We start from the raw sequence: 18,393 nt of genomic DNA, 5'->3' as shown, positions 1-18,393 counted from the left end.
CCGGAAATGGCTGGAAAGTGCTGCTGGAAATGGATATAAAGTGTTGCATCTTTCCGAGTTCCAGAGGTGTACCTAAGAGATTATTGGGTTTGTTGTTGTTCAGTCGTTCAGTCATGTCCGACTCTTCGTGACCCCGACTTTTCTTGGGTTTAGCAGCAGGCAATATTTTACTGAAGAAACTAGTCCAATTCAAAGTCATTTTATATATTTCATCCCATTCATTTGTGTAGGGTCAACTTGGTTATAAACACCATTATCTAACATTTTTTAGATCCCATTTTGTGTGTGTGTGTGTGTGTGTGTGTGGTTTATTTTAAAGCCGAATTCCACAGATAACACCCAAACTAAATCATGTTGGGTCAGATTCTAGGAAGATACAGAAAGGATAATCTTCTGGAAATCTCTCCAAGGGACAGAGGTGTATCTGCAGCATGTTGTGCTCCAGCTTTCGCTTGTATCTAGCAATCAGCGGTGCACAAGGTTCCACGTGATCCCCTCCTCCCTCATGGATTATGGACATTGTGGCATTTCTCCTGTGGATGAGCATCACACCACTTCAGGCTTGGTTGGTCTCAGTGGCTTCAAATCACCACCAGGTCCTTTTACCCCTTTGCTGGATGCCCCAGTCTGTTGAATTGAGTGTTCTCTGCCACACGCCTTCCCCTCTCCCAGGCATGGGATATCTGACCGCAGTTACAACTGGGCAGAAGTGACGAGACGTTTCTTCCCCTCTCTCTGCCTCAGGGGTTCCATCGCTACTCCACTGACCAGCGCTGGCACGTGCCTCACTTTGAAAAGATGCTGTACGATCAGGGGCAGCTGGCAGCAGCCTACGCCAAGGCATTTCAGGTATTTCCCCAGCTCAGATTCTTGCCTCAACGATACCCCGCATTCCCCTCCTTAGTAAGGCCGACCCTCTTCTTTGCTGTAATTCACTTGCCCTCTCTGAGCGTGGAAGCCAGTGGCAAAGGCAAGAAGGCAGAGGAGAAGCCGCTTCTGCCAGCACAGCGATTTAGTTGAATACGACCCTCACTCCTTAACCTCCTCACATTTTTGGCCTCTTGTTGAGATGACATGGAGGTAAATGTGATTTGTCGGCCGAAAAGCAGGAGGTTAGGTGGGAAGATGAGAAACATTTGGCTTCTTGAGTCTGATTCCCACATCCAGGGACTCATGCCTGCACGCAGAGGAGAGGAAAGGGAGACGTTTGTTGTTTTTCTTCGTAGGCCATCTATGGGAACAGAGGGAGAGGATGACACTTGGGTCGAGGGCGGGCGGGGGGTGAGGGTCCACCCCTTCCTTTCTTCCTGCAGTTGTTCTTGGCAGTTACATGGCACCTCAGGAGTGTTAACGAAAACTGAGAGCGGCACTTGGGCTTTGTGGAACAGGCGGAGCTTACAGAGGGCTGTTTGGGGGGGAGCGGGGAAGAGAGAAGCGAGAAACGGTTCACATGGGCAAAGGCTGCTAATGTTCGCACTGTGGCAAGGGTGCTCTGAGATGAAAATGATTTGCTGCCACTCCCAGGGAATCTCGGGCACCTGCCTCTCTCAGTGCTGCTTTTCACATAACAGTTCCACAAGCAAGTCCAACCACCACTGTGCTCCTCTCCCTTAGAAATTGGGACGGAGAGCACTTGACAATGGAGAGAAGGTTTCATTTTGTTTTATCCAATTTGAGCCTTGGTGCATGGCAAGCCACACACAACTTGCCATGCACACCCTAAGCTAGCCTGCCCTCGAGTGCAATGAAGGACCTTGCCATGTTGCCAGTGTAGAAGCTTCAGTTGCCAGTCCAGCCAGCTTCTGTATGTGAAATTGTGGGGAGGTGCCATCTTGCCCCTTGCCTCAGGCTGCAGAATGCCTGTGGGCCCAAATAGCAGTTTCTCTTCTGGAGCAAGTAGCAGCTTGCAAGGGGACAAGGAGGATATTTGTTGGGAAAGCAGAGTGATGATGTGTTTGCAGGAGTGGGGTGCATTAAATCAATTTGCTCTCTGGGCCTGATCCAGACTGAGAGGGCCCATGTCTGCTTCTTTCTTTCTTTCTTTCTTTCTTTCTTTCTTTCTTTCTTTCTTTCTGAAACAAATCAATACGACCATGTGTGTAATACATTGCCTAGGATGGTCTTGAGGGAGTCAGCTGTTGGGAGTCACTAAGGTTTCAAACTGTGCCAAGAGTGGCAGTCAACAAAAACCTATATCTCTCAGTGAATGTGTGGCTTAGTTGAGGCAGAGGATTTCCCCCACTAGTTTTGGGAATGTTGAGTGTATAAGGAAATGAACTACTGTAGTTGGATCCTTAAAAATAATAATCTTGGTATGGTTTCTGAGGATTAGAAGTTAAGGGTCTCACCATATAAGCCTAATGATGTGCCTTCTGGTTTTACTGTGTCTGACTTGGCACATTTAATACACTTTCGGTCTCTTTGTGTTTATAATTTAAGCAGAAGCATAAACAACTATGCGTGTTTTGGGGTTTTAAATTCCATTATGACTTTTTTTTGGGTTTATAGTAGTGAATAAATTTTAAGGAGCAATTTCGAGGGGAGGTCTAGTCTTGCAGCATTAGAGTTCCTGGACATTTAATAGCCAAGCTGAATTTTGGCAGGCGCAGTGTTTTGGGCTCCTGTGGGACTGTGATGTTACAAGCTGGGCCAACTGAAATGTTCTCTTCTGCATACCTGTTAAAGATACAGTGCTCCAGTATTGAAGGCTGGCCATCCCTCTTTTAAATGGAAGTAGCGGTGCCATTTCATTCCTGCACTGTCTGCAACTCCCCACCCCTGTTTTCCCTCCTGCATCATGCCTACAGCTAATTCCTCTCTATTTATGTTGAAGGCGGGGCCTTCTCTCTGGTGGCACCTTCCCTGCAGAATAGCCTCCCGGGAGAGTTCTGCCAGGTTTGTTCTGTCGGAGCTCTGTAGAGAGTTGTAAAAATATTGTTGTGTGCACCCTAATCTCTGAGCAATGAGAGACTCCAGGGAGTTTGCTTGCCTTGGAATGAAGGTCGCTAGAGACACTGGTGTCTTTAGGATGTATGGCTTTATATGCACAGATATACAACCTGATCATAAGATGGTAGGGCTCACAGCACTAACTCTTCAAACAGATATTGCTTCCTCAATAGATTTCTGCCCTCCACTCCAAAGCCATAGCTTAGCTTTCAGCACAGATAGCCTCTGTGTCTTTTCAGCTCCCAGTTCCAGAGCACAAAAACTATTGGATTATTGTTTTCCTACCTGCTAAAGGATGTGGCTCCCAGACAGGTGTTGGTGGGAGAGATTAACCTCTCCCGAAAGAGCATCACCAGTCAGTTGTCTCTGTGGCAACATATCCGTACTTCACCAACTTTTAAGACATGTAAATGGATGCCTAACAGACTTTGCCAGGCCCATTACCTTAACAAAGAGACTGGTTTGGTCAGTCCCGTCTACTGCAAATTCCCATCTTACAGATACAAAGCCACAGGCTTGGTTGGGCACAAAGGCATAGTCAAAACCAGCCCCCCATCTTATAACAATATTGTTCATTCTTCCAGACTTTTGTAGGGAGAAGGAATGTCTCATTGATTCTGGCGCATATATTTTAGCTGTGCCGTAACATGTTTTGTGAGTTTCTAAGTTGTTTAAATCTATTTATAGTCTACAGATGCAATACTGTGTACTGTTGATTTTATTTGCGAGAGACTTGGAGGGCTCTTGAGGCATACTGTCCAGAGCCACCTCCAGGGGGTAAATTCTCATGTAGACACCTCTGAGAGCACGCTGGGCACTCTACTGATGTGGTCATGGCTGGAGGTGAGAGCTTTCATGCTGAGCCAGTCTCCCCCTCCACACTAATTTAAATTGCTCATTACCGGGCTCCTGAGATGCAGTTTGAACAGGATTTGCAGCTGTGGAATCCACAAGGGCTTTGAAGCCAGCAAACTACCCATCTGCTGCTTCTCCCTTCCGATGATTGGCTTCCCTGTATCCTGAGATAATCTTGGGTAGCCCCATTTCACATCTGATCATCTGCTTCTGGCACCGGGATAGCAACATTCAGCTTATTCACCTTTTTAAGAAAGCAGCTTTGAGAGAAATTTACATAAAGGTGGGAGTTGTGTCCATCTGTCCCAAATTCTGCAACCGGAAAGCCGAAATCCCATAAGAATAAATCGTACAGATCAAACAAATAGGAACAGGCAGGTGTAAAGTTCCCAGGTTAGTCCTGCTGTGAAATTCAAGTTCTTGCAGATCATTATTGGGTTGTTGCTGGGGTATTTATTTATTTTTTTGGCATAGGCTGGAGTTGGAGGTGGGGGAAAGGGATCAATGAGGCATTTGGGGCCAGGATGTGTACAAATTGGACTGGAAATCCATATGGACAGGTATCAGTTGCAGGTCCATCAGCTGCACCTATTTTGTTGTCGTTTGTTTCTGAGCTTATGTAGCAGGGACGTGGTTGCATGCAACGTACATCTTAGCAGAGCCAAGAAGAGGGCATGTGTCCCTTGCTACTAGTGTCTTTCATTTATTTACTAGGCAACAGCTGCCCCAATGCACTGGGGACTGAATGACCTGAGCGTGATCCTCCTCAGTATTCAACATTTCTACTGCACAAAGATTGTTGAGACTGCATTGAGTAGTGTTGCGATGCCAATCTAAACTGTATCTATTGATTCTAGCAGTGATGTGTGTATGTGTATTCTGGTCCAGAGATGGGCCTCAAGCTAATCCCATTGTGTGGGTTAAGATGTTGTGCCATCCTTCTCGCCCCACCTACCACATTTGATCTTTAAATCATAAGCTCCAAAATAATCTACCTCCCTTTCCCTTTTCCCCACCGCACAATTACGTTATCTTTGAATGCAGTCTTCCTTGTGTCTTAAAACAGATCTCTGGGGATGAATTCTTTGCAGACATAGTTGCAGACATTCTGCTCTACGTTTCCCGGGATCTGAGTGACGGGGTAAGATATCATCTCAGGGTCTTGTCTTGCTGCTGTTAAATGTGGGTTGGACTTTGAGTCACCGACACCCATGTGGAACTGTTGCAACAGCAGCAGGTTCAGTCCTTGAGTGTAAATATCGTAGCTTTAGCACATCCTCCAACCAAGCCAAACCAGAGCCTTTCCCCATTGTTCCTGTTCATTTTTTCCTGGGGCTAAGCTGGGCCTGTTTGGGATCTACGCTTAAACAGAGGATAATTTCTTTCATTGTTGAAAATGTCCATGATGGATTATAAAAGGACTTCAAACAAGGAGACTTCAAATACTCTTAAAACAAGGGTCAAACCACATGTCACGTGCAAATTCTGACAGCTGCTTTGGGTGAGGGTGTGATGGACAGGAGAAGGGTGAAGTTTCCTCACCTCTGTCGCTTCTCTGATTCAAATTACTCCTCCCCCAAGCTGCTTTGCCTAGAAAAAGCAGCTGCTGGAATTTTACTATACAGGTGTGTGTGTAAGGTGTCGTTCGTTGCTAAAAAAAGTATTCTCAAAGGGGATTTCCAGGAGAGCAGCTGTTTTAATCTCCTGTAGCAAAGGCAGCACAGAGTCCCCTAGCACCTTAATTCCATGCTGTGGGACAGGATCATGACAGTGCAAGTAACTAGACTTTCTTAATTGGACCATTCCCAGATAGGCTTTCACTAGGTTGATGATGCCATCATTGGTGTAGTCCACATGTGTGTCTGCTAATAGTGGTGCTTTGTTTTTCAGTCTGGGGGGTTCTACAGTGCAGAGGATGCAGATTCCTACCCCACAGTCCAGTCAACAGAGAAGCAAGAGGGTGCATTCTGTGTGTGGACAGCTGAGGAGATCCACTGGAACCTGCCAGACCCCATTGAAGGGATTCCAGAGAAAAAGACCATGGCAGATGTCTTCATGCTTCACTATGGAGTTAAAGAGGACGGCAATGTGAATCCAATGAAGGTGCAGTGGGAGAGAAGGCACAACCTGGGTGGGAATTGTTGTGCTTCCCATCAGTCCCAATGTCACAGGCACTGCCCAATACGTGCCTGTGATGCTTGGGAAACTCCAATTTTTCTCTGCTGGTGGTAGGATGAGCACTCTGCCTGACTCATAGATGAGGAGCTATTGAGGCTTTCCAACTTCAGGCAGCCTATAGATCTTGGAATTCACAAATGCTTACCAGCAGTCTCTAGACCCGAATCCCTCTTACATCAGGCAACAACCTGAAGAGCTGGCATGATGCAGGGGCTTCATTAATGATGTGGGACCGCAGAGGATTTCGCTCCCTGGAAGATCTGATATTGCATGTCCTGTTCACATCCTTCTTCCCCTCTTTTTCTCTTTCACATGCTAACCCCTAAAGATGGTAATCTGTCTAGTAACATTTGATTATGCATCCTGGCATTGCATATGAAACACTACTTACATTTCAGATAAGTGAGTTACAGTTATCAATAACTACTCACGGCTGCCAGGAATTGATCCTCCCCTGGCTTTTCTTCCCCTGGAACACTAGCTCATTCCAGGTCACTTGGACTGCTCTGTTCCCTTTGGCTCCAGCCTCCCAGCTGCCCCTTAGAAAAGGAAGTAGGAAGAGGCTGCAGGCAGCCTGGCCAACAGGGTCCGGTTAGGGCTCTTTGGCTAGGTCTACAATCTGCGTTTTCATTCTTTTGCTTGCTTGACTTCTTTGCCTTGCAATTCTGCCTGATCCTCACCCCCCCACCCCCAATTATCCTTGAAAAAGTCCCCGTGGTCCCATTGGAAGCTCCCCATTCCCTGCTAAGCCATAAGAGGAGGGGGCACGGTGGCCTTGATTCAAAGGCATGGTGGGACACATCTTGCCTCCTTGTCACTGAGTTAGATCAATATTCTTCAACTATTTTCTTTTCTTTTATACCGAGTAAGATAAGACACAAAAAGAAGAAAAAAGAAATAGTACCCGTGTAAAACGACAAAAAAAGATACCGTGTACACTACAAAAAAAAGGGGAAATTGTTATTGTAGTTAACCAGACCTTAATCTGTTACGGTATTTATAAAAACGAATTCCAAATATCGTTAAATTTATCCATCTTTTTAACCTAAACTTTCAACATGGGATTCTCTTTTAATTTCTCCTGTATGTGCCCCTTCTTTTTGCTTTCCTTTTGTGTCTAGTTTCTTCCTTCCCCCCCCCCCTTCCTGCCAAGTTACCAAGGGTGGAAAAAGGGACAATTCAATCGGTTGGGCATTAGAGGTGCAACTCATTCTACATTGCCCCAGTTACTGGCCTCAACTCGCCAGGGAGTTAGAGTAATCCCAATGGCAGGGGCTGCCAGGGATGCTAACCAAAGTCTCACTTGGAGAGTATGCCGTCCCTTCCTGTTCTTCAGTGTTGGTTTTTTTTTCCCCCCCTTTCAGGACCCTCACAATGAGCTGAAAGGGAAAAACGTCCTGATTGTGCAGTATTCCCTGGAGCTCACAGCAGCCCGCTTTGGACTGCAGCTGGAGCAGCTGAAGACACTGCTTGCTAAAGGCAAGGAGAAGCTCTACAAGGCTCGTGGCCTGCGACCACGTCCCCACCTGGACACCAAGATGCTGGCGTCCTGGAACGGTGAGGTTGCTCTTGCGCTGAGCTTGCTGCCATGCATCCATGTGCACCCATTCACATGCAATTGGCTGCACAGAGGTTGGGTGAATGGGTGGGAACACACAGGCAGTATTTTAGCTGAAATAAGTTCTTCCATGATGCAAGCTGCTGAGCACATATGCCCTGATGCTGGAGGGACGGTTGCTGATAGGACCAAAACTGTCTTCTGTTTCTTCCTTATTCTTCTGCCCTTGATGTATACTCTCCACCCAAGAAGGTAGCTCTAGACCAGGCATAGGCAAACTCGGCCCTCCAGATGTTTTGGGACTACAACTCCCGTCATCCCTGACCACTGGTCCTGTTAGCTAGGGATGATGGGAGTTGTAGTCCCAAAACATCTGGAGGGCCAAGTTTGCCTATGCCTGGTCTAGACTGAGGAAAGGACCACTATTTTTCTGAAACCCTTCTCCCCATTTTCCAGCAGGGGGAGGCAGAACCTTTCTCCTGTTTCCCCTCACAGGCGCTTTGAAATAATCTTCCTTTAACCCGTGCAGCTGCGGCATTACTCTTGTCTTTTCACATTCTATAAAAGGGGGCGCCCCCGTCCACTATGAAATAAAAAACAGACAGACATATAGCGGTGAAAAGAAGTAGAGAGAAATGCCAGTCTCTTGGGAGATAATGTGTGTGTGCTCAGAAAGTGGTTCCAGAATTCACGGAATTCTCATTTCAGAAATTGTCTTGTGCTTTTTGGCTCGGAAGAGTGTGCTTATTTATTTATTTTTTATTTAAAAAAACACATTGGGGGGGGAATTGCTTTCAGAGCTGTGGAGACTGGCTGGCTGATTATCTGCGGCTGAGGGCATACATTTTGCCAGCTGACATCTTCCACGCAGGCAGTATGAGGGAAATGTTTGGCCTCTCCTTCCAAATCCAATATTATTATTATTATTATTATTATTATTATTATTATTATTATTATTATTACTACTACTACTACAGTATCTTGGATGGGGTGGAAGGATGGTGCATTTTTTCACCCCGGGGTACCATGACTGTGCACTCGGTGGTAAGTCAGGCCCTGGAGAAGGATTGCCCTGCCTTCAGTGAATCTTGGGAGCCGCCATTTTGGTGAGAAAGTGACTTGGGCCTGTTAGCAGCATGTCACACCTCAGCAGCCTTCTGCATCTGCTGAATATCAGGGAAACACATTCTCCTCGCCAAACACATTGAGGGGTGTCAGTCGAGCCTGAGGCCACGTTGGTGCCGCTGCGACACACTGACTCTGCCTCCCTCCTTCTCCCAGGGCTGATGATTTCCGGCTTTGCTCAGAGCGGGGCCATCTTGGGCAAGCAGGAATACACTGACAGGGCCGTCCGTGCGGCTTCCTTCCTGCAGCACCACATGTTCAGCGCCGCCACCGGGAAGCTGCTCAGAAGCTGCTACCGGGGCCAAGGAAACACGGTGGAGAAGAGGTATGCGTCAAGCGATGACAGGCAACCCTTTAAAGAGGGGGCAGGAGGAGCCCACGTAGCTCAACCCCCATGCCGAAACCAGCATCACCACAAGCAGGGCACTGGGATTGGTTCCACTGCTGGCTCTCCACAACCCCATTGCTGAGCCTCTGTTTCTCCTGAGGGGAGAAAAGCTGTGAAATTATGATGTCATGTTCTGCAACCGGCAGAGTTTCCGTGTCAAAATGGAGAGAGACTTCAGTGTTCCCCACAGCTCTTTGCTTTATTTCCCCTGGCCCTTCGCTGCTGCCCTTGCCTATTTCCTCAGCTTTTTCCTCCACCTTGGCCCAAGCACTGGGTTTAATGTTCTTGTACTAGTGTGGGAAAACTGAATAATTTAGGCTCAGGATTACTTAAGGCCTGCCATACCCTGTACAGCCCAAGTCAGTCACCAAGATTATCAGGGGGAGCACTGTTCCTGGTTGCCTATGGGCCGGAGATACAGAGTTGTGCCTTCATGTTATGGGCCCAGTTCTGTGGAACTCCCTCCCACAAGAAGTTAGACAGGCACTGCCCCTACTGAGTTTCAGGCGCCTGCTCAAAACCATTTTATTTCAGGAGCCCTTTGCACCCGGAAGGCTTCTCAGATGTTTTACAGGTCTTTTTTTATTTTTAGATTTTAAATTCTTGAAGTTTAGTTTTTTTGAGGTTTCATTCATGTTTTAAATTGTGTATATTTTATTGTTGTAAGCTGCTTGAGACCTACATGGTGAAAAGCAGGCTGTAATTTCTTAAAAAATAAAGGCTTCTGCAAAATAAATAAAAATAACCCCCCCCCCCCAAATTATGCCACCTCCTTAATAAATAAGTAATGTTCAAAATCAGGTATGCTGGCAATGCAAATATTGCGTGCAGAAATTTAGTTAGTTCTCGCAATGCTGAACATGAAATTGGGAGTTTTCACTCTGGAAGGACCTTTATCACATGAATCCAGACCTTTGGCTCTGACCTTAAAGCTGCAGGTGCAATCTCTTCGTTCCGTTGAGCAAAGTGGCAAAACTCCCACCGCTATTAATTAATGGCTCCGGATTGCAACCGGAATGAGCAGGGGAGGACGTGATCTTCATAGCAATAAGCAGAGCTTCTGTCTTCACAGCCGCCTGTGCTTTGGCTCCTTTCCGAGTCGCTGGGTGGCCTGTTAAAAAGTGTCTACATATGTTTACTAACAAATAGGCATTTAGTGCTAATGCTAAATAAAAGAACTCAATGTTTATGCAGTGACCTTGTTTGCACATAACACTAAGGCAATCCATGGCTTTATTCAAATGGCTAAGCCATGGTTTGAGCTAAGCCATGGTTTGGCCTTGGGCTGTCGTCTGAACCTGGGCTTGTGGTTTACCTCGCTCCATCCAAACTATGAGCTGTATCCAAAGTTTGTTTTTGTTTTACAGTTCCTAGTTTGTCTAGAAGAGGCAAACCATGAGCTTGGGTTTAGGCAATGTGCTAAACCAGGGGTCCCCAAACTAAGGCCCGTGGGCCAGATACGGCCCGCGCTAGCCAGTTATCCAGCCCCTGATAACCCCCACTGCCCACTCTTACCAGCGCAGCGCGGCTGCCCATCTCCAGGTTGGCGTGGCACCAGAAATAGCTTGTGCGCATGTGCAAGCGTAATTTCCGGCGCACTTCTGGCACGGCGCAGCACTGGAAATAGCTTCTGCGCATGCGCAAAGCGTCATTTCCGGTGCACTTCCGGGTCTGTGGAGGCCCGTGCACACACGCTATTTCCGGTGCCGCGCTGCGCCAGAAGTGCACCGGAAACAGCATGGAAGTAAGGCTGGGCAGTATTAAGGGAATATCGTGTTTAAATTGAATTGAATTTGTTAAATGGTTTGAAAACTAATTTAAAAATTATGAAAAAAAGGAAAGATTTGGGACAGGTACATGTACACTAGCGGGCCCAGAACGCAGGCATATGTGTCACAGCTTGAGCTGCCACCAAGGGAACCCCCTTCCCTGCCGTCCCTGAGAAACGAAGCCAAGTCACTGGAGGGGGCGGTTCCTGCAACCCCCCTTGGCATTCCTGGCGCCGGTGCCTTCTGCCAGGTGGCAAACGGATGTCAAGCCTGTGGCAACAGAAGCTTCGGAAGGTCCCCCGCCTCCCGCTTCCAAGCAAAACCCTCATCCCTGACTTATTCCAGGAGCCCGCTCTCCTCTTGAGCAAACACAAACGAAGCTCGTGTCAATAGAGATTAAGACAGTCGGGGAAAGTATGTGCGAGAGTGTGTGATTTGCATGGCTACTTAATGCTAATAGCCGGGCTCTCGGGCAACTGCCTTTCCGCTGCATGTCGAGCTGATCTTTGCTTAACTGGTTGGCAAATTGAGGTGGCGGGGGTTGAAGTACGGTTCTTCCTCTTTGCCCCTCAGGCTGCAGCTCAGTGCTAGAGAAGCTGCATTGAAAGCAGCAAGGTTCCCAGGTTCAAGACCTCGTATCCCCAGGAGGGGCTGGGAAAGACTCCCAGCCTGAGAGCCCAGAAAGGTGTTTGCCAGCCCGTGCAGGCAATACTGACGTAGGTGGACCCAACCTGGTCTAACTCGGTAGAAGGCTTCCTTCCTAGGTTTCTGTGTAACATATTGGGTGCTCACATGTCCTGAGTAAAGGAAACATAGAATCGTAGAGCTTTAGAGTTGGAAGGGACCCCAAGGGTCGTCTAGTCTAGCCCGCTGCAGGGCAGGAATCTCAGCTGACGCACCAGCTTTATGGAGGACTCTGCCTCTGAAAGGGCTTTGCTATCCCACTGCTTCTGCCTGGAAGGCAGAAGCCTCTACGCAAAGGATGGGGAACTCGTGACCCTCTGTAGGTTGTTGGACTACGACTCCCATAACCCCTCACTACTGGCCAGGGCAGTCCAATAGATTCCCCTCCAGTGTTCTTTAACTGGCTATGCTGTCTTTCCCAAACATTGCAGGCATTACAAACCAACCAACCATGTATTTTTAAAGTATTATTAGCCATGCTGGCTGGGGGGTGAGGATGGCAGCTCTTAGCAGCTCTTAGCTAAGATAATACAGTGGACGCTTGGGTTGCGAATGTGCTCCGTGTGGGAGGCACATTCGCAACCCGCAGCGTTTGCAACCTTCTGCGCACATGCGGGTCACGATTCGGTGCTACTGCGCATGCACGAAGCGCCAAACCTAGAAGTAACCTGTTCCGGTACTTCCGGGTTCGGCGCGGTGCGCAACCCAAAATCGCGCAACCCGAAGCGGCCGTAACCCGAGGTATGACTATACATTGGGATAGCATGAGAGTCGATGCCCTCCACCTGCCGTGCCCATTATGTTAGTTAAACAGCAAACTTATTTTAAGATGACACGGCTCCATTGCATTCTTGTGGCCCTCTGCAGCTCCATCCATGGCTTCCTGGAGGACTACGTCTTTGTCATCCAAGCGCTCTTTGACCTTTACGAGGCCTCGCTGAACCCGAGCTGGTTGGAGTGGGCTGTGCAGCTGCAGCACAAGCAAGACGAGCTCTTCTGGGATCCAAAGGGTTTTGCCTACTTCTCCACGGAGGCTGGCGACCCTTCCTTGCTCCTGCGCATGAAGGATGGTACATGGTTTTTTTTTTTTTTTACTTTTTAAATTTATGATTCTATTTCTGACAATTTACAAACATACCATAAAACAGCTGACGCTCTCCCTTATGGAAATAGGTTCAACAGCAATACAGTGGAAAAGACCATTTCATCTAACTTTAAAACGGTTGAGTAGGGTCATATGGAAATGCTGACAGGTCCTTTCCTGGTGTTTCCAGTGCCTGTGCTTAAAACACAAACAAACAAACAAACAAACAAACCATAAAACAAGTTTCTGTGCTTGGTATAAGCCCACATCCATCTCCTGAGGCTAATGTGAAGCCTTGCCTAAGGGAAATGTCTCCTCAATCCACAACCCCACCTCTTGCCCCACTTTCCAGCTTTCAAAGATACAAGCACTGGAGTTTCAAGCCTGGTACGTGGGTTGGTGCAGAGATGTGCATCAGCCGAGCATCTCTCTGCCTGCGGTAGACACACACTCAGAGGAGGAACCACAGGCCTGGTGGTTCAGCCTGCTTGCCTGGTGCATTTATCACACTGCGGCCTCTCTATGTTACCTTGGCATGCTCACAACCTACAGGCTGTCAGTGTTCAGCGCTGAGTGGGGCGACCTGATTTGCAGCATATATGTACACAGTGGGTGAGGTTCAGAGGCTGGCTGTTGGCTTAGCTTCTCTGATGTCACAGATTGGGTAGGCAGTCTGGGAGCGATTGCCCAACAGCTAAGAGGGACATGGGAGACAGGACCACTTGCCCGCTAAGGTCGGAAAGCAACAGCTTTAAAGTTAGGCTAGGATGTAATAGCCCTGTCCTGTGCCTGTTTGCTTGTCAATAAGTCACACTGAATTCAGAGGTATTTACTTCTAAGTAGGGACGCGGGTGGCGCTGTGGATTACAACACAGAGCTTAGGGCTTGCCGATCAGAAGGTTGGCGGTTCAAATCCCTGCGACGGGGTGAGCTCCCATTGATCTGTCCCAGCTCCTGCCCACCTAGCAGTTCAAAAGCATGTCAAAGTGCAAGAAGATAAATAGGTACCACTCTAGCAGGAAGGTAAACGGCGTTTCTGTGCGTTGCTCTGGTTTGCCAGAAGCGGCTTAGTCATGCTGGCCACATGACCTGGAAGCTGTACGCCGGCTCCCTCGGCCAATAAAGCGAGATGAGCGCCGCAACCCCAGAGTCAGGGGTCCCTTTACCTTTACCTTTTACCTGTGCAGAGGGTCACAGATTTCATGTTGTCCCAGGGCTTCTGGAATGCCACTTAGCAGGGTTGCAAATCAGCTCTGGGGTTTCAGAGCCTCAAGTTCAAACGCCCTTGGCCACAGACAGGCTGGTGACCCCTGCTCCTTATGATCTGTGAATTTGCAAGCAGAAAGCACATGCGCTCTGGGCGACTTGATTTGACTACTGTTTCTCCCGCCCCACACTTTCAGATCAAGACGGTGCAGAGCCCTGCCCCAACTCTATTGCTGTCGCTAACCTCCTGCGGGCAGCCAGCTACACCAGCCACAAGGAATGGGTGAAGAAAGCGGGGCAGATCCTGGCTGCCTTCTCGGAGAGGCTGCTGAAAATCCCCGTGGTCCTCCCAGAGATGGCCCGATCTGCTGCGGCCTTCCACCGGACCCTGAAGCAGGTAACCTTTTGGGCTCCTCCTTAATATTAAGAGAAGGGGGGGTGGGAACCTCTGGCACTCTCCAGCCTCCACTCTACAGGAAGATAGCCAGAGGAGATAGCCAGCATCCCTGCTCCCCCTTCCAAAGTGGCTGAAGTCAGGGTGGAAAGGGGAGACCATTCCCCCTACTCCCCCCCCCCCCGGTTCCCACCATTCAACCCCACCCCCACCCCATTTCTCCCTCCTTTGGCCTGAGCCAGCAGGGATGTTCTCATATTTTTTTAGTTTATAGGATCAGAGAGTTGGAAGGGACCCAACTAGTCCAGCCCCCTGCAATGCAGGGATATGCAGCTATCCATACAGAGATTGAACCTGCAACCTTAGCATTATCAGTACCACGCTGTAACCAACTGAGCTATCTGGGCTTTTGCCCTTCAAGAGCAGAAGAACTTCAGTATATATATTCTGGGCTGGATTCAGCCAGCCCAGTTTGTATGCCGTCTTTCTATATCACTGCACACAAGGCAGTTTACAAGCTGAAGGAACTACCAAATGTACAACAAAGGTCACATACCTTAGAACAATCTGATCCAATAATATAAACGTAACTTTGAAATAAAGCGTGTACGAGGGGAAGGGATGGAGAGGGAGGGTCCCTTGGCCTTTGTTTTGGCTTTTCTCCTGCTGGGAGTTGGTTGGATCCCTCCTGAGTCTTTTATCAGTTGAAAGGTTCAAGGCATCCGGCCCAGAAATACAACAGGCCCCTTGCGCATGCACACTGCGAGAGTCCCCTGCGATGGACCCAGGGGGACCCATGGCAACATGTTTCACCATTGCTTGTGAGCAGAGTATAATAGTATTTTGTTCATCGTTTTCTGCAGAGGTGTTTTCCCACCTGGTTTTTTCCCCTTTTTGCTCTTTAGAGAAGTATTTGGAGCAAATCCTTAATTCTGCTTTATTCTCTGGGCAGGTGGTTATCTGTGGTGACCCAGCAGGAGAAGACACCAAGGAGCTGCTGCAGTGCTATTATTCCACATACACTCCAAACAGGGTAAGGCCCACCAGTGGACAGCTGGCTCCTCCCTCTTTTGTGCTTCTTCTGGGTCTTCTGGCCCAGGTGTTTTCACTTTCAGGATGCAGGATGTCGGTGACCGGGGTGAAGGCGACCTTCACAAAGTCAAGGTCAGTTAAGGTGAGGTCCCCGAAGGAGCAGGTCCTTAGAGCAACAAAGAGCCACAAGATTCTTCACTAGGTCAGGTCTGATGGGCAAACGGATGGATGGTTAGAGAGAGGCAATGCAGGGTCAGCGGCCCTACATATGTTGCTGGACCGCAGCTCTCAATCAACCCCAGCGAGCATGACCAATGGCCAGAGATTATGGGAGTTGTTGTACAGCAACATACGGAGGGCCTGAGGTTTCCTGCACCTGAAGTAGAATAAATATATTAGAAGACCCGGGATCTGGGGGGCAGAATAACACTATGGTGCAGAGAACTCATCCACATTGCCACTCATGGAAATTTCACATCATTGGAAGGGCACCAAGAAAAGTACAATATGTAGGTGGCATGATAGGGACTTGTACTTAGCCTTGGTGGAAGTCACACAAGACACGTTTGATGTAGACCTTTTATTCCATACATCAGTTCAAACCCAGAGGGGCCCAGGCTTTCTGGTTTTCAAATGTCTTTTTGGAGAGGTTATTTGGCTTGATGCAATCAAGGTGAACACAGTATGTTGAGGGGTGGTATTTGGAATCCGTACAGCGATGTCCATTTCTTTGTACAAGATCAGTCAGTGCCCTAGTATTATCTCTTCAAATGTGTGGCAAACGTAGCTATTATGGCTGTCTAGCCTACAACCTGTGTTTGTATGTCTGTGTTGGATTCTTTTGTTACCTGTAAAAAAATTAATGTTTGTAAAAAGAAGATTCGGGGGGGGGGGGATAGGCTGGATACAGGCTGGCTGACCATAGGGATCAAGATGGCAGGGCAGGGCATATCAGTGCCGACAACCCAAGGAAGTGCTGTGTTTGGTTGACAGAAATGGTGGGGTTACAATGGCAGGGGATGTTGTCGCTGGCCTGCCCACAAGAGCTCCAGCCCCCTAGATTGAAGACTATAAGAAGAATGAGCACTCAAGACAATGTGATTTATTTCTTAGCCAATGTGCTAGCCTGCAGACCCATGTATGAGTTGAAAATCCCCACCCCAGAGTGGCTCTCTTCAGTGCTATTTGGCCTGCTTACCAAAGCAGCCTGCTTGGAGTAACTGCCTTTAATTCCTCGCATCCCCAGACAACCCTTGTGAAACTGCCCAGTGTTAGAAACTGAGAAAGGAAAGCTAGGAGCTAAATGGCACCGCAAACCTAGGTTATGGGCACAACAACGGAATGTCTAGGCATGCTTTATAATAACAAGAATACAAAGCTGAAAATGAATGAACTGCAGCTAAAATATTACGTTCATTTTTCACATGGTCTACTCCTTCCCCTGCCCACCCCACTCATATTCTTAAGAGGGTCTCTTCCCTAGTCTTCGGAGAGTAGCTAGAAGTGGGGAGGCAGGAAAAGGTCCTCCTTTCCTTCCACTCTGCAGTTTTAATCTGATATCTTAGATGCAGTACTGCGCCCAGAGCTCAGAAACTGTTCGCGCTAATGAAATTCCCCGTCGCAAAATGCACCTAGAACAATGGGCGTTTCGAACATTGAAGCTGCCATCAGCTTAATAAGGAGGGCCAAATTCTGTGACCAGTAGATGTTGCAGAAATGAAGGCAAAGGGTTGCACTGTTAGTTACAGATTTTAGATGCCCCCCCCCCCCGGATTGGGTTTCTGGAAGTGGGGACTGCAGAAGCTCTGTCTCCACCACATGGCTGTTTTGCTGTGTCCTGTTGTGCTCGACAAGCTGTGCCTCCTGGCAGAATCCTTTTAGGACTGTGTGAAAATTGGCAAACGCTGAAATGTCTGCAAATGCAGCGAACATTTCTGAAGCTGATTTTGTGCACTCCATGAAGCTATTTGCTAGGCAAGCGAGGGGGAGACACACACAAGTCAAAATTCGCCTGCCTTCGGATTGGGGTGTAGCACCCTGCTTGATCTGTAGGCTACAAGCGAAGCTGCTTCCCTTGACTAAAATCCTTGCAGTATGAAGAAGGCCTTGGGTTGTTTATGTCTCTCTGTTTCTCTCTGTTCTTCTTCTCCTTGCCCTCTCGCCTTTGTTGGATAAATTCTACTTCCCAGACACTCCCTTCCAGCTCGCTTCCCCTTCTTTCTCCAAGGTAAAGCCTGCGGCGTCTCATACTGTGGGCGCTGCTTTCATCTAACAGTGGCAACATCAGCAGCTTTGTCTTTTGGCCCCTTCCTGGGCAGCAGGTTGTTCCGACGGCTGCCACATATGCTTTAGCACGGGGTTCTCAGCACTTCCTCTCTGGGGGGCTGAGCACACATTGCTGTGGCCTGCGTCTCGCCCAGCTGTCATCCTTGGATTGCCCACGCATCTGGAGTCATAAAGCTGACACAGATTCCAATGCAGAAAAATGCCCTCTTTTCCTTAGCAAATTGGACGGTTTGGATGACAACCGGCAGACTGTTGACTGCAGAGTTTATTTCCCTCCTCTGGTGAGAGGATGCACGAGAGCGGTGGTTAAGTGCATTAGGCTTGGGCCTTTGATGGCAGAGGCTCTTTGTTCTAATACCAGTTAGGGTGTCCCAGGATATGTCAGTCTGTTTCTTTATGCTTCAGGTTTGCCAGTGTCTTGGTTTCTTCTGTGGGCCGGTTTCTGCTTGAAGAAAGCTCTGCTCCAGCAGCTTGGGATAAATCCTGCATGTTGCTGTCAGTTGCTTTGGATGCATTATTTGGAACATCTCGCCATTCCATTTTATTTTGCCTGCCAGTGATGTTCAGCAGGGGGAGGGAAAGAGGTGGCAAGGGTGTCAGCTGTTTGGGGCAGTGGAATTGCTGGGGACAGATGGAGGGCAGGGGAGATACCGGGATCCCTGAAACGAGATAAGGGGACTGAGCAGCCGGACATCTCAGAAAGCCATGCTTTGCACCAGATTTGTAGGCACAACCCAGCTCTCTCCTTTTGCCAAATGCTTTACTCTGCGCCGAAAAAAGTCAAATTTTCTGCCCCTTCGCGGTTGCAGGGAGGAACTTCAGGGAAGCTTTCACGCAGCAGAGGCTTGTCACTTATTCAAGTCTATGGTGGGGAACTGGATCCGA

The 18,393-nt window shown here is 48.3% G+C and overlaps 1 protein-coding gene across 3 annotated transcripts in view; it reads left to right on the top strand.

Annotated features, from left to right (window-relative positions):
* Nucleotides 1-18,393, top strand: part of SPATA20 (spermatogenesis associated 20) — a 41,641-nt gene that overhangs the window by 10,246 nt on the left and 13,002 nt on the right. For 2 of the 3 annotated variants that reach the window (XM_033139212.1, XM_033139214.1), the window contains exons 8-15: nt 745-849; nt 4,871-4,945; nt 5,695-5,907; nt 7,347-7,539; nt 8,822-8,990; nt 12,374-12,576; nt 13,994-14,193; nt 15,143-15,223. In XM_033139212.1, coding sequence (XP_032995103.1) covers nt 745-849; nt 4,871-4,945; nt 5,695-5,907; nt 7,347-7,539; nt 8,822-8,990; nt 12,374-12,576; nt 13,994-14,193; nt 15,143-15,223 — 1,239 coding nt within the window. The remainder of the gene's footprint in view (nt 1-744; nt 850-4,870; nt 4,946-5,694; nt 5,908-7,346; nt 7,540-8,821; nt 8,991-12,373; nt 12,577-13,993; nt 14,194-15,142; nt 15,224-18,393) is intronic. The other variant, XM_033139213.1, reaches the window with a different exon arrangement.

The sequence above is a fragment of the Lacerta agilis genome, chromosome 2, assembly GCF_009819535.1.
Source record: "Lacerta agilis isolate rLacAgi1 chromosome 2, rLacAgi1.pri, whole genome shotgun sequence".
NCBI lineage: Eukaryota > Metazoa > Chordata > Lepidosauria > Squamata > Lacertidae > Lacerta > Lacerta agilis.
This window is presented reverse-complemented; position numbering and strand designations above follow the sequence as displayed.